The 23,766-nt window shown below is 32.4% G+C and overlaps 1 protein-coding gene across 2 annotated transcripts in view; it reads right to left on the bottom strand.

Moving 5' to 3' along the window:
- Positions 1-23,766, bottom strand: part of Suco (SUN domain containing ossification factor) — a 63,328-nt gene that overhangs the window by 30,463 nt on the left and 9,099 nt on the right. For both annotated transcript variants that reach the window (XM_057769667.1, XM_057769668.1), the window contains exons 2-14: positions 20,593-20,704; positions 18,932-19,042; positions 16,682-16,836; positions 15,215-15,352; positions 14,772-14,922; positions 11,649-11,772; positions 10,760-10,884; positions 10,220-10,287; positions 4,084-4,191; positions 2,593-2,698; positions 967-987; positions 709-764; positions 192-283 (exon numbers count right to left, since the gene is read on the bottom strand). In XM_057769667.1, the coding sequence (XP_057625650.1) occupies positions 192-283; positions 709-764; positions 967-987; positions 2,593-2,698; positions 4,084-4,191; positions 10,220-10,287; positions 10,760-10,884; positions 11,649-11,772; positions 14,772-14,922; positions 15,215-15,352; positions 16,682-16,836; positions 18,932-19,042; positions 20,593-20,704 (1,367 nt within the window). The remainder of the gene's footprint in view (positions 1-191; positions 284-708; positions 765-966; positions 988-2,592; positions 2,699-4,083; positions 4,192-10,219; positions 10,288-10,759; positions 10,885-11,648; positions 11,773-14,771; positions 14,923-15,214; positions 15,353-16,681; positions 16,837-18,931; positions 19,043-20,592; positions 20,705-23,766) is intronic.

Below are 23,766 nucleotides of genomic sequence, written 5' to 3'. Positions count from 1 at the left end.
CTCACTGATGAATTTGGAATGTAAGGTAAAAAGCATTCACAGTAGAACATCATTTAAGAAAGATTTGGTTACTAGGGCTAAAAACAATAAAATAAAGTGACCACAATGTTGATTTATGTAATCCATTACTATTGAATTACAAAAAAGAAAAAGAGAAAATTCCCGCTAATCACCTACTTAAAATCACTTACCATAGTCCTCATCAAATAGTTCTTGACGTTCTGACTGATACTGGGAGTCAGCAATTTCTTCATATTCTTCTACCATGCTAGTACCGAAAACCCTAATAACAATTTCATTGAAGGTTTGCATTAAAATAGAAGTTACTAAGGCTCATCACTTCACAACTCATGAGTAAAAAGGTCACAAACACTAGCTTTTGCAATCAAAATAATGTATTTCTTACAATTATTCATCCACTACTTCATTAAAATATAAATGTAACAAAGCATTTAGAAATATAAGGACCAATCTGTGCTTCTATGTATTATCAAAGCAATAAAACAGAAAGTAAACTAACAGAAAAACAGTAAAAAATAATTTTTTCAGACTATCTTGGTATTTTTCTAAGATAAATTTAAATGGAGGCTCAATACCCGATATCTCTATAGTATTAACTTCACATAAGAAAAAATATCTCTTCACTTTAAAAACATTAGCTTTTTTTATATCACTTGTAAAAATAGGAAATATTTTGCTTTGTATTACCTTATTAGGCTTAAAGGACAAAAGTGCTCTGATCCAAAATGTGATACTAACTCCACCTGAAAAATAGAAGTTCATGAACTTGAAAACCAGCAGTGCATCTGTGAGGTGAGCAGTATACTCAGTCTTCTCATTATAGCATTTCTAAAAGTAAAGTCATTTCCCCCAATCAATACTTGTAAAGCTTTGGAAAATTTCTTTTGTAATGCATTAATATGCCATGCTCTGTTATTCAATATTGCAAAAGAGAAGGTTGCTAACCTTTATGTACTTGATGAACATCTGAAGCAAGAGAAAGGAAAAGAAAAAGGAATCAGTTCCAAAGTCTGGATAACATGCCATAAGTAACTTAAGTATCCGCACCCATATTGTATTAAGTGTAGAAGGCAATGCACTGTGACAGGTAACATTGTAGTACTCTTAATTCTTTGCAGAAGCGAAAGTCATAATTTCCATTTAATACTATAATGACTGAAAAACATAATCTAAATATATGTAATAGATTAGCTTTAAGTTAATAGTGAAATTATTTCTATATCCATTGCTATTGCTTTCTGTTAGATTAAAAAAGGATTCTAAAACCAATGTTAAATGCCATCTAAAATGTATGTATCTATGAATAAACGTATAGACAAATTAGTTTACTATGAAGTGTTTCTGGTGGTTTCAAAATATTATATACAATGTGTTTCAGGGAAAGCATAAGTTTTTCATATATAACTAACACAAGTGAAAGATGCTTTACTTACAAAATGCAAATTTTAAAAAGTAATTTGTGTATTTGTATTTAGTTCCTTTAGTGGAGCAGAAACCCAGGTAAGAATTTGTGTGCATAGACAGCACTGATCACTGTACAGATCACAAGCAAATGGTTTTTAGACTTGTCTTAAACAATTCAAAAACATTCTATACAGTTTTTCTCCATAAAATTGGGAGTTTTAAATGGCAATTTTTATACTGAAATTATCAACCGTATTTTCAATATTGAATCTTACACTTTCATACTGAAATTAGGAATACTACAAGTTTACCCATTTGTAGAAATCAATTTGAGTCATGCTTTAAACAGAGAGTAAAATCCCAGAAGACAAAATCAAGTAGCTATAAGTTCTTACAATTTAAAGAAGAATAGAATGAACAGAAATTAGAAGTTATGCAATTCTGAAAGGCCTTATTATTAAAATTATGGTACTTTAAGAAACCTCTCTTACTTTCTATTACAGAAAAAGGGGGGTAAGAAAGAGAGGCACAGAAACTTCCAAAAATTATTTAAATTCAACTCAAGACAGTTGGTGAAGGAAGCAATGGGAATAGTTATGTGTCTAAATTTTTATCTGAAACTGCTAAATGGGCATAAAATGCTTCACCTGAATATAAAAAGTGGAGTCATAAATAAATTGAAAATAAAATTGAATCAGATTTTAAAAATTAAAAACAGATCAGACCTACTTAAAAGATTCCAATAGTAGCAATGTTTTAAGTCTCAAAATAGAATACAATACCAGGTTGATGACAACTTATAGATGCTAAAGCATGCTGGCATGGTGCTGCACTACTGTTCTTCACACAGTACCTGGTCAGTTAGGCCAGGTGAGCTACAAGAGACTCAGCCTCAAAACAAAAACAAAACTCCAAAACAAAACTTATATTTTGGCATTTTATTAGAGCCAGAAATAAATTTTTTTGGTCTAGGTTACCAAGAATATAAAAATGTCAGAATAGCATCTGTCTCATAAAAAAATGCAGACTAGTAAGAAGTATTTAATTAAATAGTATTATGCTATAAATTTCCTCTTAGTTTCTCTGATTTCTAAATGAGCAGGGGGAATAACTATAATTGTAACTTTCATTATAGGAAAGACATGGTTCTATATGCATAAAGATTACCTTCACATATTTTGCATACATCTGTTCATCCAGAGGGAAACTCTGGACATTCCTCTCATCTCTACCATGGAAAGTGCCCAGCTTGATCCATTTATTTGTGGGATATCTAGAAAACGTAAAAATAAATGTATCATGTACAGTTTTTCTTCTCATGTTAAGCACACTGAATTTAAACAGAACAGGCCTTTAAGTTAATTTTTTTTTAACTGACAAGTTCCACTTCACTGAAAAGGACTACTTGAACAATCATATTAACAAACAGAAGACAAGGGACAATAACATCTTACTGTATTTAAACTGATATCCTCCACTGCTGATTTCTTTAAAAGGGAATCTAGCATTCAAACTCTACACCTGTTATTGTTTGTAATGTTTAAAGAGCTCAAAATAGCGAGTTCTCTCTTCTCATCTTTAAAAAATATGCATACTTCAATTTTCAGAGCTAGGTATGATCATCTAACACATACAATATTGGGGGAGTGATCTGAAAAAAGGTTAATAACAAAACAGTAAATGAAATTCTGAAGAAATATTGAGAAAGCTTTCAAAAACTGTACAGACACAATAATGACTGTGAAGAAAAGAAAGACCACTGCAACTCTTTGATAATCAATGGCAGCACATAGTGATGTCACAACAACCCTTATGGCAAATCACTAGCACACTAATGTACTTGTGGATCAAATAAACACCCTGACTGTCAGATAAAATTAAATTCTAATTAAAACTGCTATGCTTAAAAGACAAAAGTCTCAGTCGGACGGTGGTGGCGCACGCCTTTAATCCCAGCACTCGGGAGGCAGAGGCAGGCAGATCTCTGTGAGTTCGAGGCCAGCCTGGTCTAGAAGAGCTAGTTCCAGGGCAGGAACCAAAAGAGCTACGGAGAAATCCTGTCTCGAAAAATCAAAAAAAAAAAAAAAAAAAAAAAAAAAAAAGACAAAAGTCTCAGGATGTAAGAAATATGAAGATGCACATTTTAGTGGATAAAAAGTATACATAAAAAGCTGAAAAGAATATATTAAAATGCTAAGAATAGTAAATTTTCATTACCAGGAACAGAATATAGTTCTCTAATTTTTTAAGATTTTCATTTCTTCCATAATCATGCAAGTAAAACAAGTTTTTGAAACATTGTGATATAAAATGAAGCATGTTTTTAGTAAGTTTTAAAGAACTGTCTGAAAGCAATAAACAATGATTAAAAGTTACAGAGTTCTAGATTGGAATCTTGCTTATCCCAAATAACCAATCATGTGACTTAAGCAAACTAACCCCCATCTGTGTCTTCAGCTTATAAGGGAGTAACAAAACAGTTGTATATTACAAGAGCTAAGATAAATCATTAACATGAGCCCACAATAAAATATTACTATAAACTGATATTAAAATAAAAACTAAAATGATATAAGACAACAGACTGGCATGTGCATTTAATTTTTATTCTGAAATTCTATCATGGACTCTTTAAGAAAAGCTTAAGAATTTATTTACCTGTCACTGATAGAAACCAGAAAGTCTTTGGGAGTAGAAGAAAATAATTCATAATTTGCAATATCAAACTGTTTGACTTGAATTGGTTCACAAAGTTCAATAACAAACCTTTAAAAGAAAATAAGACAATTACTTAAATAAACCAATCAAACTGGTTCATATTAAACATCTGTATAAACTAGACATCTACAAGTTACTAAAATGTAACAAAAGAGTAGCATTAGTAACCTAACTTACAAATAGTAAAAATGTCTTGATCAGGACAAGCATCTTAAAATTACCTTTCTTTTAATAAAATGATTTTACAAGAAAATTCTGTGACATTATAAACTTGCAAGAATAATCTGATATATACAGAGTATGAAAATCTTTGATTCAGCAATATATTCTTTAAAATTATCTGAAGGCAACACTGCCATAAATGTCACCCTTATATTAACATTTTGCAAAGGTTATTGAAAAGAAGCAAAAATGTCTATCCTAATAAATATTAAGCCAAAAAGGTTAAAAATTTATGGTCTTCCTGGACAATGAAGCAGCAAATGTCCATTAAGATTAAGATCAATGGTTCACTTAGACACCTCCCCCCACCAAAAAGGAGGGGATGTGAGAGGCCTAATAATATAGTAAAATGTCATATTATGACTACTTAGGGAAAAAAAAGGTCGTAAAAGTATGTTTCCACTTCTATCAGGTTCAGTGTGGTCGGATTTATATTGAGGTCTTTAATCCATTTGCACTTGAGTTTTGTGCATGGTGATAGATATAGATCGATTTTCATTCTTCTACAGGTTGACATTCAGTTAGGTCAGCACCATTTGTTGAAGATGCTTTCTTTTTTCCATTGTATAATTTTAGCTTCTTTGTCAAAAATCAAGTGCTCATAGGTATGTGGATTAATACCCGGGTCTTCAATTCAATTCCACTGGTCAAAGTCTCTGTTTTTATGCCAATACCAAGTTGTTTTGATTACTGTGGCTCTGTAATAAGAGTTTGATGTCAGGGATGGTAATGCTTCTGGAAGTTTCTTTATTGAATAGGATTTTGGCTATCCTGGGTTTTTTTGTTTTTCCATATGAAGTTGATTATTGTTCTTTGAAGGTCTGTGAAGAATTGTGTTGAGATTTTGATGGGGACTGCATTGAATCTATAGACAGTTTTTGGTAGGATTGCCATTTTTACTATGTTGATCCTTCCTATCCAAGAGCATGGGAGATCTTTCCATTTTCTGGTGTCTTCTTCAATTTCTTTCTTCAAAGCCTTAAAGTTCTTGTCAAACAGGTCTTTCACTCCCTTCATTAGTGTTATCCCAAGATATTTTATGTTATTTGTGGCAAGTGTATAGGGTGATATTTCTCTGATTTCCCTCTCAGCTTCTTTATCCTTTGTGTATAGGAGGGCTACTGATTTGAGTTGATCTTGTATCCTGCCACATCACTTAAGGTATTTATCAGCTGTAGGAGATCTCTGGTAGAGTTTTTGGGGTCACTTATGTACACTATCATATCATCTGCAAATAATGAAAGTTTGACTTCTTCCTTTCCAATTTGAATCCCCTTGATCTCCTTATGTTGTCTTGTGACTATTGAGAAAACTTCAAGAACTATGTTGAAGAGATATGGAGAGAGTGGACAGCCTTGTCTTGTTCCTGTAGTTGCATGTCCCAACTCAAGAAGTGATTACTTAATACTTTTGACATTAAGATAGTCCATATGAGTAGGTCCATGCCATCCTGACAGGTGGTCAGGATATGAAAATGTACTTTTGCTCCTTCTTTTGTAACTATGAGGTCACCTGGTGAGTGGTTGCCTTCAGGAAACTTGGTCTAAAGCAGCTTCTCTGCCTAAACAACAAAGTGTTAATGATTCAATGTTTCATTAAAGATTAATTGCTTGAGTTGTCCTTTGTATCATGTTAATAAAGTCTTTTGTTCCTCTCTCCCCACCCCTCGTTTGTAATGAGTATAAAAACGTATGGAAAAATAAACGAGGACAATTTTTAGAATTCACTGGAATGCCCTCCCGGTACTTTCTGTGGTTTATGTTCTTATATTTTTCATGCATCTTCATATTCTTTACATATATTTCAAAAACCCCACACCCATACCCTGGCAAGAGGTATTTTTGTTGGGGCTGGTCCACGACACTATATCTTTCGTTTTCTCAGAAAGAACAATGTGTAAATTTGAACGAATGTTGTATAAAACTATACTAACAAATCCAATTTCAATATATTCTATTAAGCATCTATAGTACAGGAATCTTACAAATCTAAATACATAAAATTCATGACTTAGGCAAAACTGTGAGTGAAAAAGAGATGGCAGAAGAAATAAATGATGACAAGATCTTTATGAAGATAAAGGTGGAAGCATAAACATTAGATACTACTTCAAAAAGCATAGATCTCTAATGCAAGAAAGACAATACTTTGACATTTTTATTATAAAACTGAAAATATGAATTTATTTCTACAATATGTAATTTATCAAAAACTGTTGAGGTTTAAATCTACAATTTCCACAGTGTAATGTCTTACTACATAAAGGCTTAGCTGTCAGTTACTACATTTTTCAAAGATGATTGGCTATAAAGACTCTAACTTCATGGATGAATTTATCCGATCATGAATTTAGATCTGAATGGACTAGCAGGACATAGGGCCTACTTGAAGAAAGTAGGGGCTGAGTTTTAGGAGGATTTATCTTTTCCCACAGACCTTTCACCTGTCTCTGCTTCCTGCTCATCATGAACGGGCTCAAAATAATAGATCCTTAGACTGGAACTGAAGTGAAATTAAATTCTTCCTCCTTCGATTTTTTTTTAAGGCATTTTATATTACAGAAGAGAAACTAACTACCATAAAAGGTAACTCAAGAAGAACAGAAAATCTAGTCACAAAAAAATAAATATTTACAATATAAGCTAGACAGAATAGTACATGTCTATGATCCCAGTGCATAAAAAGAAAAGGCAAAATTTTTTAGTATGAAATCAGTCTTGGCTACAAAATACATTCAGAGCTAGCGTAGGGTAACCCACAAACATCTGTAACTTCACTTCAAGGGGCTCTAATGCCCTCTCCTGGCCTTACTGAGGATACCTGGCACACATGTGGTACACATACATGCAGGCAAAACACTCCTAAGACATCTTAAAAACAATAATAAAGGTGTAAAGTTAGCAGCACTGCCTTTAAAATACAGAATGAGTTGAGAATGTGTGTTGTCACTTTCTATTCAACAATTTTCAAGGTGGAATCATCATGTTGATGAAAAGGTCAACGTGATAAGGAGAATTGGAACATTTTAAAAGATTACTTTATAGTAACACTATATAGAATTCCCTACATAGAAGCTCCTTGACTACTTTCTGTAAGCAACAGAAAAAAAGGCAGCTCTCTCTCTCCATATACATACATACATATACACACATATATATCATATACATGTAGTATATAGTGTATAAAATATTGTGCATTATAGTATATAATATATTCTATACATAATAGATTGTGTATAGTGCATTAATATAATATATAACATTAATAATATATAATATTGTACATTATAGTATATAATATATTCTATACATAATAAATTATGTATAATAGATTAATTGTATCTCTACATATAACAGTTTTTAGAGGTTTGCTGTGGGATAATGTTCTTGTACCCTGTAAAGAGTTGTCATTTGTATTGTTTTAATAAATGCTGATTGGCCAGTAGCCAGGCAGGAAATATAGATGGGCAACCAGACTGGGAGAATTCTGGGAAGAGGGAAGACTCAGTCTGCTGTCATCAGTCAGACACAGGGGAAGCAAGATGGGAATCTCTCACTGAGTAAGGTACCAAGCCATGTGACTAAACACAGATAAAAATTATGGGTTAAGTCGTAAGAGCTAATTAATAAAAAGCCTGAGTTAATAGGCTAACCAGATTATAATTAATATAAGCCTCTGTGTATTTTGTTGATACTGAATGGCTGTGGGACCAGGAAGGAAAGAAACTTCCATCAACAGAGGTTCTTAAAATAGTAACAAAAAAACTGCTGAGGTACAAAATTCAGAAAAGTTATGGAAAAGGGTTAAATATGTTAAACAATAAGGACGCTTATTTACTGGTAGAAAAACTCAGTAGCCATCATTTAAAGTTTTAATACAATTTCAAGTAAAATCTCCATATGGAAATCAGGAGTTCAACAAGAAAAGTTAAAAACAACAGTCATCAATAAGAGGCAAAAGAACATAAAAAGTCCTAATGTACAATAATTTACCCTATTAGATATTAAGATCTGTAAGGCTTTAACAGGGTGTTGATGCAAATAATGATGAACTGACCAAAGAACAGAAGCATTTTAACAAAAATGCATGTAAGGAAACTTTGTGATAATGGTTTTGAAGCTAAGAAACAGAATAAATTACTGAATAAAAAATTATCTCAAGAAGAAAATGAGGAAGTAGGGAAATAATTCTTTCTAAACACAATGTAAGAAATAATTCCAGAGAGATCAAAAAGAAGTGAAAAGTTTCATCAAAAGACACTATAAAGAGGTTGGGCAGATGGCTTAGTTGGCAAAGTGCTTGTAACAATATGTAACATATGTATGTCTATGTGCACTACACTGCCTGCTGCCCAGAAGCCAGAAGGGGATGTTAGAGACATTGGGACTGGAGTCACAGATGATTGTGAGCTGTCATGTAGGTGCTGGAAACCAAATCTGAGTCTTCTAAAACAACAGTAAGCACTCTTAACCTGTGAGTCAGATCTCCTGTCCCTTCAATTGGCTTTTAGAAATAATAAAATAATGCAATATGTGAAGTAGTAGTGGTACACGCCTTTAATCCCAGCACTAGGGAGGCAGAAGCAGGCAGATCTCTGTGAGTTTGATCTACAAAGCAAGTTCCAGGATAGCTAGGGCTATGCAGTGAAACCCTGTATCAAGAAACCAAAAATAAATAAATAAGTAATAAATAAAATTGTAATAAAAGTGTATTGTTTCCCCATAAATCTGTTCCCATGTCTATAGTATTCATTAATCAAAGAATTATAAAGCTGTAAAGCCAAAATAATAGAGCATTTCTTAGATGGTCTTTTCTTCTACATACCCAATTACTAAGAGCTGTCAGTTTTACCTATTCAAATGTCTTTTAGATGGAGTGCTCTCTTCTGTACTCAAATTGCCAATTATATATATAGCTCAAGGTCATGATTTCAGACCAAGGTTATGAGAACAGTCTTCCATCTCATTTCTCTACTTCCACTGCATTTTCCTGTAGGCTATTCTTTTTTGAAATGCTAATGAGATAATGTCACTTCTTTAAAATAGATGTTAGCCTACACAGGTCTTACAAACTGTTAAACTGGAGGAGAATGCTTAGTGAGGAAGTGTTAGGCAAGTTTGAGGACCAATGTTTAGATCCCCAGCACTCAGGTAAAAGCTGAGTATGTATAAGAACTGCCAATAATCCCAGAAAATCCGAGGAGCAAGCTAGCTATCTAGACTAATGGAATCAGCAAACTCTGGGTTCAACTGAGAGACCCTGCCTCAATATATAAAGTAGAGAATGAATAAAGAAAACACACCAGGCCTCCATCCAGAGCAAGCATGTATGCCCACACAGACTCTCAGTGAAACACACACACACACACACACACACACACGAGGGGGGGGAGGCATGCACATTGTCAAACTGAGTACATACATACAGCACGAAAAGGTCTGATTGTAGCTAGACTAATGCTCTGACCTCATCATAATAATACCTATATCTTTTGTCATACATAATTTTACTCTTATTTTTGCCACTACTAAATTGCTTCTATATAGTCATCCAGTCATCTACCATTGCCTATGTGTCCTTCAAGATTCAGAAAAGGAACTACACTCTTTTAAGAATTTCTCCTTCAGTTTTCTATCTCTTTCTAGAAAACTCCAACAGTACTTTTGATCAGGCCTGTCAGTGTTAGCACTTCTGTTACCTCCTTAAAAAGGAAAAGCAGTTTGTTCTCAATTTGGAAGTGATATCAATACTAATAAATCATAAATGCTCATTAAATTACATAAATATAGCAATCTTACCCCAATAAAAAATGCACACATATAAAATACACTTTGTAAAATTTTACATTACTTACCAAATTTTAGTGCTGCAAGGATTCAACATATAAAGGTCCATATTTTCTATAAGAATAGCAGATGTGCTCTGTTTCAAGGCAAAGAATATATATTAAAGAAAAAGAATTTAAAATATTTTAATTCTAAAATTTTGCGAGATTCCTGTATTTTAGGCTTTTAAAATAAGCACATAATGGAATACATAAGGAGAAAAAAAATTAACTAAATGGTTAAAATTTTCCATTAAGGCTACAGCATTAAATTAGCCTTATATCAATTATCATTTTGAAACTTACAATGTCTGTTATTATAAAGGAAAAATAACTTTTTATGAGCTATTTTAAGTTACATAAGGTTATTAAATGATACTTTTAAAGGTGCAATGTTATCAACCAATATAACCAAAAATCAACACTACAAAGTATTTAAAAGCATAATGTACTAATCAGTAAAGTTGTAAAATAACTAACATTAAAAGACAGTTATCATAAATGTCTGTTTTTAATAAGGTTGCTAGTTTCTTGTATTTTCTTTTTAAAAAACTTATACATTTTAAATACCTTGGCTTCCGGATTAGCTGCCAAAATTTTGGCACCACATTCTACTGAGGCATAATTATTTCTATTTTTCTGGACCTTTTTGGTAGCATGTGGACCTCCATTAGAAGATGGGTGCAACGACTGACCTGCAGAGAGACCTCAATGTAAACATACATAGTGATTATGATTCAAAATATCCCCCAAGCAACACAATGATCTCAAAAGTAGCAAACAAGCTGCTTTCCAGAAATGAACAGGTTTTAACTCTTAGAAATACAGTTTTAAAGTAAATGAGAAAACTCAAGCCAGGTATAGTGGCATATGCGTGCAATCCCAGCATTTGGAATGCCATGCAAAGAGGATTGCCTGAGTGTGAAGCCAGCTTGTACTTCACCGTTAGCTCAAGGCTGACCAAGGTCACACAGGGGCTTATCTCAAAACTAACAAACTAGTAATTCAAAGTGCTTTAACATATTTGTAATGAACTACAAAAATCCACATTACCTGAGCTATGTCTGAGAGCATAAAATGAAGATCATCCACGAGAATAAAGCCTGACTTTTCATGCTTTACCTTTTCTACTTCTAACTCCAACATCAACAATTCTTAACTCTGAATTCTTATACAAAATGTTTAAAGCTTTCTGACCAAACTTTCCTCATTCAAGCTATTTTCCCATAAATCGGAAGTGGTATCATTATTCCTTCTTATTTTACTAGCAGTGGATAATCTCTAAGAATGGAATTTAATTAAGATTAAAACTGTACACTACCAGTAAATGGCAGGTAATCAGCAGCAATGTGGTGGATCTCTCTGATGAAGTTTTTAGAAAAAAGAGTATGTTTAAAGAGCTCCCTCAAATAATTAAAAAATTAGAAAAAAAGTTAATCAAATCCCAGTGCTTCCTTACTTTTTTCTTTTTCTACTTCCATAACTTTCTTCTTCCACTCATCAAATGTTGGTATATCTTCTGGATCTTTGGGACTTGTGACAGGTGCAGGGTCAGTTTCTCCCGACTTTGTATAATCAGAGCTCTGAAAGAAATGCCAAAACAAAACAAAAACAACAAACTTTAATCTTTTAAAAAGATTAATAAACAATGAGTGTAAGCACAAATGTTTCTCTAACAGTAAATTAAAGTTTAATTTTTGTAATGAAAACTATTTTAACATGAAATATTAATTTACTTAAAAATTCAAGTTCATATAAAAGAAATGAAACTTCAAGCATTAAAAAATACATTCCTTTACATGTTAGTGACATAAACATAACTTATCTTAAAAAATAAACAGAATTCTATATCCTAAGCAAATTCATTACTCATTCAAAAGAAATATATATATTTTTCAAAATTTTTCAAAAAATATTTCTATTCAAAAAGAAAAAATGTATTTTGAATGAGTAATATTTCTTTTTCAATATATACACATATATATATATTTACTTGCAATACAACCACCTTCAAATAAATCTAAGATGTACACACCTACTTATTAAAGGAGTAATTTTAGATGTAACATTGTTTTTATAAAAAGTAACAAGTATTATAGGCACAAAAATTTTAAAGTAATTTTAAAATGTTTTTTTGTTTTTTTTTGTTTGTTTGTTTGTTTTTCGAGACAGGGTTTCTCTGTGGTTTTGGAGCCTGTCCTGGAACTAGCTCTTGTAGACCAGGCTGGTCTCGAACTCACAGAGATCCGCCTGCCTCTGCCTCCTGAGTGCTGGGATTAAAGGCGTGCGCCACCACCGCCCGGCTTAAAATGTTATTTTAAAAGCCCCAAGATTATTTTACTTTAAAAGAACACACACAAAAAAAGTGATCATATCTCATGCTAGCAAAAGGGTTTAACAAAAAAAAATGGATGCATGAAATGCACTTTTAAAAACTCCATGCACTGGTTATATAAAAATTAAAAATAAAATTATGCCAATAAGTTGCATGAAGCAAGCCTCAAGAACGATTTATACTATTTTCAACCAACAAATAAATGCATGTAAAGAATGACTGAAAATCAATAAGCAGAAGAAATAGAAGCAACAAATTCAGCAAAAGGAAAATACAATCATAAAAATAACCACAAAAAGCTAATAAAATCAGATACACAAATCATACCAATCTGATGGAAGTTACAGTGTGACAGTCTTGGCAAAGTGTGACATATCTAATGCATCATGGGGAATCTATCAGACTGCTGAAGGAATCTTAAAAACAGTATTTGCAAAATATATATACCCACTAATTCACACTTCTGTGCACTGTCAGTAAAAATGCTTGAATGTTATTTTTTTAAATGTGTGTAATTGCACACTGCAACACTACTTCTAATATAAGGAAAAAGAACTTAAATATTCCTGAATATTTGTAACAGAATAATCAAGAAGCACAAGAGACAAATTCCTATGTCAAAACTGAGTAAAAGTCCATATAAAGGCAAGAACATCAAAACACTCTGTTTAAAAGTCCTCAAATAAAAAATTACAAAATCCCCAAATGTATGATAGCACGGTCTGAAGAGGAGCTATAATCAAGAAAGGGCACACGATCTTTTTTTTTTTCTTTTCCTAAAGCAGAGTAATTTACTTCCCTAGTCATGTCATGTTTTAACCATTTGGGTATTACAAAAACAAAACAAAACAAAAACCTTAATGTGCCTATTAACAAAGTCTATTTAGAAAACTAGCTCTGGTAAATAATTAATTATAAAAAGTCACTTGGCTGAGATAGTAAAGCCCCCAAAACAAAAACAAAAAAGCATGTACATTCTTTGAGTTCTAGGTAACAAAGTTCCTCTCACCAAATAACAGATCTAACAAAACCATAAAATCAATTTCTAATGCACTGTCTACAAATGGAACCACTTTCTAAAACACTATGTGTCTAATGGTGTCAATATCCTGCAAATCTTAATTAACAGTTGCTGCAAAGAGCTGCTTTCATTGGAAACCCAAGTGGCTCACATGAACTTAACTGGGCAAATTATTCTGAATTGGATACTCGTGTTATTTCTAACAGTCTTTCTGGGATACTAATTTGTTCAGGAGGTAATTATACATTTAATTAAGATTTCATTCTTTTGCTTATTAGCACAAGCTCACAGTCTAAGGCCTTAGATACTGTGGGTTGGCTACTAGTTGAAAACAAGTAAATTTAGGACAGAGCTGGCTGCCAAGCTTCAATTCGTATTTGATACTAAAGAGCTCCAAAGGAGACATTTTTAATGTTTGCCCATTTTGGGGGCGTGATATTTGACAAAAGAATCTTAACAGATGATCTGGTTCCACTGAAAAAATTAAAGTGAGTTCTTTTAAGAACCCGGACTACAGAAAACTGAGTTCTTGTGTTTCCAGGAAGCACCACAGACAGACACATCTGGTTCTATCGATAGTATAAAGCTCTGAAATATAGGTTAGGAAGTTTAAATGAAAATTCACTAAAATGAATAGAACATCTCAAACTAAAAGGAATAAATGAAAATGAGTGGCTGGTACTTTAAATTTCTCTTTCATTCAATTTAGTTTGCTTTCAAGATGAGGAAAAGATCTCATCTCTGCTTCACCGTTATATAAAGTCCCTCTTTACTGTAAGAATAATGTTTCAAGACTAAAGTTTAAAATCTAGTTGCAACTTGCACATAAGTAACAAAAATGTGCCCTTAAAATATTCTAGCTGAGAAGCATGTATTTGCACTTATTGAGTTAAAAGATATTTTCAATTTAATGGTCGTGGCATCTATTATAGCTCTAAAACATTGCTTAAGTGAGGACTTTACTTATATGGCCCCAAATAGCTGAGATGGTGGGCAGAAAGATGTATAATTATATATAAAACCAAAGAGAATCTATACCAGAACACTTATATATGTAAAAACTAGTCAGATTATAAAGTAACTGTATGTTATATATAGAAGCAGAGTTCATATCAGCTTTATGCATAATATCTCTAATCTTATAACAAATATAGTTAGCAATTTTTTTCAAGATTCCACTAAAGTACATTACATAATGGATGGAGACAGTCAAGATTATAACTCACCTCATTTTTTACAGTAACTGAAGCATTCAACACAGACTTTGGATCATCGCCATCTTGTACACTCACTGAAACTTTTGATTCGAATTCTGATTTTGTTATTTTTTCCTTGCCATGTGAAGATGACACATTTTCTATATGCTGGCCAACGAGGCTATTTAAAAGCAAAAGATATATTAAACATATTTTAGCTGGATAAAAAGTTTTATACAATTATGATTATCAAAATTCCAGTTGTAATGGTAGTTATTATAGAATCCTATCACAATCAGATGTGGCGGTGCAGGTCTGGAGTCCCAGCATCTGGAAGGCTGAGCCAGGAGTATCCTGTATATGAGGCCCACCTGGGTTACATTAAGTTCTAATGGTCTACACAACAAGATGCAGTCAGGCTAAAAAAACAAAATGAAAACAACAAAGAACTGTACTAAAATGCTTACACTCACCTTTCAGGCGGACTGACAAAAGCAGGCTGTTCAACTGAAGCATCTGCATCAGGAGCCTCACCAGCATCACAGTCAACTTCAGACTGCTCCGTTTCACCAGGCTTGGCTAGAGATAAAGTACCAGATTTTTCTATTTCACTAAAAGAGGAAAGAAAAAATGATAATCCAATAATTTAATTGACTTAATGCAAGTTTAAAATTCTAATAGTGGCACTGAAACATAACCTAAGCCTCCAAAAGAAGAATGTTTTGTGGATCTATGGAATGTTTTCAAAAATTATTTTTAAATTGGACACAATGGCACATGCTTTTAATCCTAGTACCTAGGAGGCTAAAACAGGACTGAGAGGCCAAGGCCAGCCTAGGCTTTTTATTTTAAATCATGTACAACCAACCATCTGTGAGTGTACCTAGTTCTAAAACACTACTGAATTTTAAAACACAACATTAAATTAGTATTTGGTCTAATAAAAGACCTTAAGTTATTTTTCTAAGTGTATCTTCTCCAACATTCAATTTCTGTTCATACTGAATCTATTAATAGTGTTACACACAGCAAAACTACCAATTATCTCAGGCCATTCTGCTTAAGTTTTATTGCACTTTTACAATTTTACTTTTGAAAGAACTGTGATAATATTTCAGTATTTTCCCCTGCCTTACTTGTAATTCACAATCCTTTTTAACAATATGGGAGAATTAAGAACCTACTGTTTACATAAACAGTATCCTGGTCTTAAACTGTTTCTGAAATAGCATCTAGTTTTTTCTCAACATGCTTTCTGTACCCTTTTCCTTAACTAAGCAACATTTATTCCAAACTGGCACTATCTTTGTGCACAACTTCACCAGCCCACTAACAACCGACTTGCAGCAGTATAAAAATTTTTAAAGTGGCAATAAATAACATTTGCTCTTGCGTATTCTTTTACCTACTATTGTCTATCTTAGGATAGAGTAAATACATAACGTAATATTAAGAGATGGTGTTTGGCTTTGCTCTCTGCACTACAGCTGAAGGAACTCAAAAGCACAAAATTGATTTACTAAAGATAACTTTTAAGCTTAAATATTCCAAGTATTATTAAGTGAGAAAAAGATAACTAATCACAACTACTACTGAAAACTAGTAATAATAAACTGACATTTAATTTTTGAATAACTACACAGATTACAAAAAAAAACACAAACAAACAAACTCATACATACTCCTGAGTAGAACTTGTGCTTTGTAGAGACTCATGGCTGGGCCATAATCGATTTTATTCATTTACTCAGCTAAGTAAATAAGCTCACTATTAAGATTACATTCAGTACACACGAATTAGATACAGATACTATAAAATCTTATCTGTTATTTAGCACAAATATCAACCCTGAGTATATTAAGGTGTCCTATTATGGAATATTTCTAATTTGTTGTTTTGGCTTCTCTCCCAACCCAACCTTCTCTTCATAAAGACTTACTCAAGCTTTGAGACTGGAGTCGTTTCTGAGGTAGATGAGCTGGAGCTATTTTCAATGTCTTCACTGTCCACAACTACACTGGAAGAATCTTCATGTAAATCAACCGTAGGGAGTGAGTCAACCACAGGTAGACTTGACTTTGTTGTTTCCACGTTCTGTTTTATTAAAGGTTTTATTAACTGTTAAGATTAATCACTTTTTTTGATGGACAAAAATTCATAGAAAGCTGAAAAATGACTATATAATGTTCACAATCTAAGGGTATTTAGTCCAATGGTAAGTGCTTAATTAACCCTAGGTCTAATTCTCCAGAACTAAAAAAAGAAAATTACCAAATTATTATTTATTAATAAATTAATAAATTTGTTACTCTAATACAGAATATGTGCATTTTTCATAGGGCAGGCACAGCTTGCCCATTCTCCTTTCTTCCTATTTTATATCAGGTCCTACAAGTAATCCCACTTCTATTAAATTAATGAATTCTAGCAGTAACTAAAGAATCCTATGTAAATATAAAATGGTATGATACAGTAATTATATCTCTAAAAATTTATGAAAAAATGCTTATCAGTTAAATAACAATATAGCATATGCACAAGTATTACAATGGAATAAATTTTTCTTTCAGTCTAGAATGTTCTAGGTCATTCACCCCTCCCAAACAGAAATCGATCAAACACTTCTCATATCTGAAAAACCTTTATCATCCCCCACAAAGTCTGCTACAATAGAACTAGCTAGTTCCCATCCTTTCTATTTCCATTATTCCCTACTCAGACTTATTACATCTATAATAGCTCAAATGCTATTATTTGTCTCCTTCCTGTTTTCAATTATAAGTGCATTAAAAAAGGAAAACGTTCTTTTGACTTTAATTTCCCCAGCATCTAGCACACAATGCATTTAAAGGTTTAACAAAGAATAACAAGTGAGAAGAATTCATATCAAGTTCAAGGAAAGAGGAAAACTATCAACTATTTCAGACTAGATGATGTAAGCCTTGTCAAATAGGTGAGCCAGTATGGAAACAAAAAAAAGACATTAGACAGTGTAACAGGTTACAATGTGTCTGATCATTTGGAGAATGAGTAGCATAGAAATTATCACAAATAATACTGGTTTATTCTTTAAGGCAGGAAGTCTTTAGGAAAGAACATTATCAAATACTACATTATTTCAGCATATACTCAAAATTTTCTAAAATGATTTTATATTTTTTAATCCAAGTCCTTAAAATTCAACATGTATTTTGTACTTAACAGTAAAATTTCAAAGGATTAAAGATAAAAGCTTCTAGAGCATGGTTCTCAACCTTTCTAAAGCTGTAATCCTTTAATACAGTTCCTCATGTTGTGGTGATTCCAAACCATAAAACTATTTTGTTGATACTTTTTAACTGTAATTTTGCTACTGTTATGAATTGTAATATAAATATCTGATTTGTGACCCCTGTGAAGATCGCAAACCACAGGATGAGAACTGCTCTTCTATATGCTTCAAAATATTCATGCAATTGAAGGGCAACAAATGGAAGTTTTTTAGTCTGTGAATAAATATTTGGCAAATATTTTCCAAAAGCTAATAAAACAAAACTCCCTCATACTGTGATGAACATGTTTTTTAATATGTAGTTTTGCTTTTTTTCTTAATCTTTCTGTCTACAAATCCAATATCCCTAGTTCTTTCAACTACTGTTGAATTAAATGGTTTCCAGATGTATCAGCATTCTACTAGGTTTACAGTATATTTATTTGGGTTTTTAATATCTTCCATTAATTCTGGTACATAAAATAGAAAACAATCATCTGAAGAAAAAGGGAAAAACATTTTATCTTAATCTACTCTTTTAACTTTACATCCTATATAAATTTAAATACTAACATCAAAAATGCTCTGTGTTCTTCTACATACAACTACTGTTGTAAAATAAAGCAGGTCAGAAAAAAAAAAACTACGGTACCTAAAAATAAGAAAATATTTATGAGCCAAATAATAGAACAAAGGAAGAAATAAATACTTGCACTCAAATTTTACTTCTAAGAAAACAATCATATTTATTATTAAATCTGTAATTTTACATCTTCTCAAAATCAGTACTACTATTACAAGTACTACCGTTACTATTGCTAACTTTACATTCTGCTATACGGTAATTTAGAGTAAAGAAAGACCAAACAAAGGCATCCAATCCTATACAAAAAGACCACAAAGGTATATTCTAAAAAGCAAAAGCAATATAAAGCTTACTTGTACATCCACAGTGTAGTCATCTTTTAATTTATTTTCTTCTGGAAGGATAGGTAAATATGAATTCAATTTTCCTGATAATTCAGCATTACTAGGTTCCTTTCTTTCATCCTACATCGTGACAAAGAAATGACTTAAGAAAATTATTTTATTAAAAAAAAATCAGCCATCAAATCTATCTCCTTCTTTGCTACAGAACCAGTCTTCTATGCATTTGATTCTCAACTATATTTACATGTTTATTTTCTATCTCCTTCTATCCCTATCCTTGCCATCACACTTAAAATATAAAATGTGAATTTAAGAACCTCATTTGGTTGTTTAATATACATCACGAAGTAGTATGTATCAGACACAAAGTAAAACTTCCATAATTACATGGAATATACATGTTTTTATTTCATCTCTCTTTTGATATGCTCATTAAAATTTTCTACACCTATGCCTTTAAATATGTTTTCTAGGATACACATTTCATAAAAGGAAAGTTATATTCACCTTTTTAAAGCTGAGCTTATTTAACACATACAAAATATCAAAATGTTTCCTGAAATAATTTTCCCCACTTAATGTTTACTTAATTCATTTTATAACATTTTGTATTTAAATATATTATCAAAGAAGAAGTTAGAGACAAGTTTTATTGACTGTGAATAAAAGCATAAAATTTTATGTTTTGTTTTTAAAGATTTAGACAAATTTTCAAAAAGTTTACATCATCCATCCCAGGAATAAATTTTATACAACTCAAAAAATTAAATAATCTAATCCAAATGATCAGATCTCAAAGTTCCAAATATGTAAACAAAAATATGTCATAATACATATGCTTAACATGCCTATATAGGTATACATGCAGGCAAGCTGAGGAAAAACACAAAAATCCATGAAAAAAAATATATTCTCATGTCTTTAAATAATAAACGAAAATGTAGCCATTCTGAAGAAACAGTAAACGATTAAAGAGCATGAGGATATACCTTGGAAAAGGAAGGAAATCACTCTGTGGAACATTTTTGTTATCTCAATGGAAATGGAAATATTAATTTGTGTTCCTATTTAAATGTATATCTATACCCACAGGAAAACACCTGAACATTCACAACAAGCAGTAAACTAAGTTTCCTTTGGGAATACAAAGAGGATTGTTTTATAGTTAGCCTTAGTTATTTCTATAATTCAAAATACACAAAACTGGATGCAAAAGACAAATACAAGTCAATATTCACCTTTATCATTTAAAATAGTAAGGTAATAAATGATTTCAAAACTATCAGGTATTTTAAATCTATTTACTGTACCTAATTATTTCTAAGGAACTACAAAGCCTCCAACTGCAACTTCTCCAAGCACTTACTGCTGGTAGCTTTTAATTTATAAAAGTATATTTCTCTTTAGCAATAAAAGAGCAATCTTATTGAATATACATCATTCTTATTCCCTACTGTAGAACATGGTATGTTACCAAAATCTAAAATACAGCAACAAAAATTAACACACAAATATCTCTGAGCTATCATAATGTCAAAATTACCTTGGTAGCTCCTCATAACAATTAAACAAAAATCCCCAACAAATTTGTAGCTAGTATTTCTCAAGTTACTTTCATTCTAAATTAAGACAGTCTTAGAAAGCAAGACTGTCAATTCCATTTAAGGTACCTTTTTCTGGGACTGTGCATCTTCACTTTCTAATGCACAATTGTCGTCTTGAGGATAATACGATGCTGAAGCTGAAGAACTCTCTTTACAGCACACATGCCAACTAGGAAGCCTGCAGACACCAACCACCAGCAACAATCAACAACAGAGAAAGGAAATTAACATACACTTGTTATAGACTACAACCTGAGGCAATAAAAAAAAAAAGTTCTTGTTCTAATCTCAAGAACACAACTTTAGAGTATGAATATCTTAAAAGGGAAAAAGCTAATAATTCTATTGCTATCACTGCCAAGTAATACATAAATTTCTAGAGAGTGCAATGAAAACAACCTCACAAAAGCAGCATCTGATAATTCTCACAGCAGGTACAGAAAGTTATCAGAGTTAGCCTCCTGAGAAAGTGTCCAGATGTCAAAGACATTTACAAATATTTAAAGATAACTCTAAAACCTGCATCAATTATTCCAAAGCATAGAAGTAAAACTTGTAATTATTTTTACATAAAGAATTCTGACAGCTAGAAGTAACAGAAACTGTATAAGTACAAATACTACAGGTTGATAATATTATGAAATAAAATACAGCTCTTCTAAAGCAAAAGATTCTCTACCAATTTAGCAAGGAAGAATAGAATACCTTATGATTATTTAGTTCAAAACAATAACAAAAATAACTACACAAACATCTCTGAGCTATCTTAATGTCAAAATTATCTCAGGAGTTCCTCATAACAATGAAACAGAAAAATCTCTACCAAATTTTTAGCCTAGTATTTAAGTTACTTTCATTCTAAATTAAGACAAATTAGAAAGCAGACTGTCAAAACTGGTTAAGATACAAATCTATTTTATTTGTAATGCATACCTAGGACCATCACCATTCCCACTAAAAAACAAATGGATAAACTTACACAGCTATAAAGACTCTTCAAATGAAAAGCACACATATACAGTATAGGAACATATATGCCATATAATAGAAAGTTAGTATTAAAAAAACAAACAAAAATAATCCATGAAACAAGACCAGCATCACTATCTACTGTCACTAGTATCACATGCTATAAGGATTTTAAAAAAAAGAAAGAGAGAAATATCCCACAACAGGACAATGTACAGTGAATGAGTCAGAGATCTTGGAATACTCAGCTCTAAATGAGAGACCTCCATCAAATCTCTTCCTTCAGAGCTCAGGGAATCCTTCAGAAGAGGAGGTAGAAGGATTGTAAGAGCCAAAAAGGATGAAGGACATCAAGGATACAAGGCTTTCTACACACCAGAAGGACTGATGCTCATATGAACTCAGAGACTGTAGCAGCAAGCACAGGGCCTGCACAGGTCTAAGCCAGATGGGGTACCAGCACTGAGAGGGGAAGTGAACACAAGCCAACACAAGCTCCCATCACTAACCCAGAAGCTATCTCCAACTGATAATCGCTTCCAAAGGAAAACTGACTTTTCTCCAATGGAGTCTCACTGGGTATAAAAACAACTCTTGGCCGGGCGGTGGTGGCGCACGCCTTTAATCCCAGCACTCGGGAGGCAGAGGCAGGCGGATCTCTGTGAGTTCGAGACCAGCCTGGTCTACAGAGCTAGTTCCAGGACAGGCTCCAAAAAACCACAGAGAAACCCTGTCTCGAAAAACCAAAAAAAAAAAAAATAAATAAAAAAATAAAGACAGACTCCAAGCCCATCAGCAGACAGCCAACACAAAATGAACTCAATGGCATTTTGTCTTAGGCAGCTTTGTCTGGGCATTACTGGGGTTTTTTTCCTCTTACAGTCTTCTGTGTATGTATTAATTTTGCTGGAATTTCTCTCTGTCTGTATGTGTCTGCATATGCTTCTTGTGCTTTCTCTTTGGTTCTTTTTCCTTTTGTTTTAACTATTATCTTTTTTTTTTTTGAGCCTGTCTGTCTCCTGAGTCCTGGGATTAAAGGTGTGCGCCATCACTACCCAGTCCATTTTATGTTTCATCCTATTCTGGTCTGCTTATTTTCACTTTATATTATTATTATTATTTAGAAGTCCGTTTGTATTCTAATGAGAAAGAGAAAGAAAAGGGGTGGAATTGAGTGGGTTCGGAGTTGGGAAAGAGAAAAGGGAAGAGAAAGCCATAATCAGAAATACTGTATGGGGGGAAAAATCTATTTTCAATTTTAAAAAAGTACCAAAGTGGAAAAGTAACAATAAAATTATTATGAGTTACAAAAATAAGTTTATCATATACAGATGAGTTCACACAAGTGTAAAATATAAAGGAATTAACTATTACAAATTAGATATAAAAATTACATTCCTAGTTATAAAATGTTATATAAGTCCTTACTTACAATAAATAAAAGATAGAAACTTAACATGAAAACTATTAAATCAAACTATTTGAGATTGCCAATATCAAGACAACTGCTTTACTTGAAAAAAATGTCATTTTAACACAATTCAACATATTGACATATAAGGTAGATTTTAAAACCACATCCAGAAACTACAAGGATGGATACCTTTTGAAAAAATAAAAGTAGGCTAGTGCTAGTAAAGACAGCTCTAATGCATACAAAGACTGATTAACCTATGAAGCTACAATTATAGCAATATGGTTCTGAGATAGAAGGATCAAAGGGACTCTACTGTCTAGAAAGAGTAGCTTCAGGACAACAGCTAAAAACAAGGAACGCAGGGGAACCAGTCTAGATGGAAGGTTATCAGAAGGTCATGAGCCTGACAGAAGGTAAAATTCATACCTAATGATCAGTCTTTGAAAGTCTCAAGTATACACTGTAACTGGAAAGATTTTGTACTTAAAGAAAAAAAAGCAAATTTAGTAAAAGCATGTCAGTACTTCTGGGAAGATGATAGGAAAAAGGAAACTATCAGATTATACAACATGAATTGGCTGTGAACAGCATTTACATAGCCATAACCATACAAGGACTAAATACCTAAACTATTTGAAGCATGTAAAGGAATCTAATCATCTACACTATGTAGAACAGTAGTTAACACTCATGCTAAAGAATGCTTCCAATACCAAATTCACACCTCATTCTTCATACAGGAATACAGTGCTGGCCATTCATTTAGAGCAGTACGGTTCAAGTTAACAGTGAAAAATACAGGTTTTATTCTTTAACATTACTACTTAAATTTTTTTTTAAACTACAAAGTCCTA

Source organism: Chionomys nivalis, chromosome 5 (assembly GCF_950005125.1).
Source record: "Chionomys nivalis chromosome 5, mChiNiv1.1, whole genome shotgun sequence".
NCBI classification, from domain to species: Eukaryota; Metazoa; Chordata; class Mammalia; order Rodentia; family Cricetidae; genus Chionomys; species Chionomys nivalis.
Note: the sequence above shows the minus strand (reverse complement) of the source record. Positions and strands in the feature narration are given on the sequence as shown.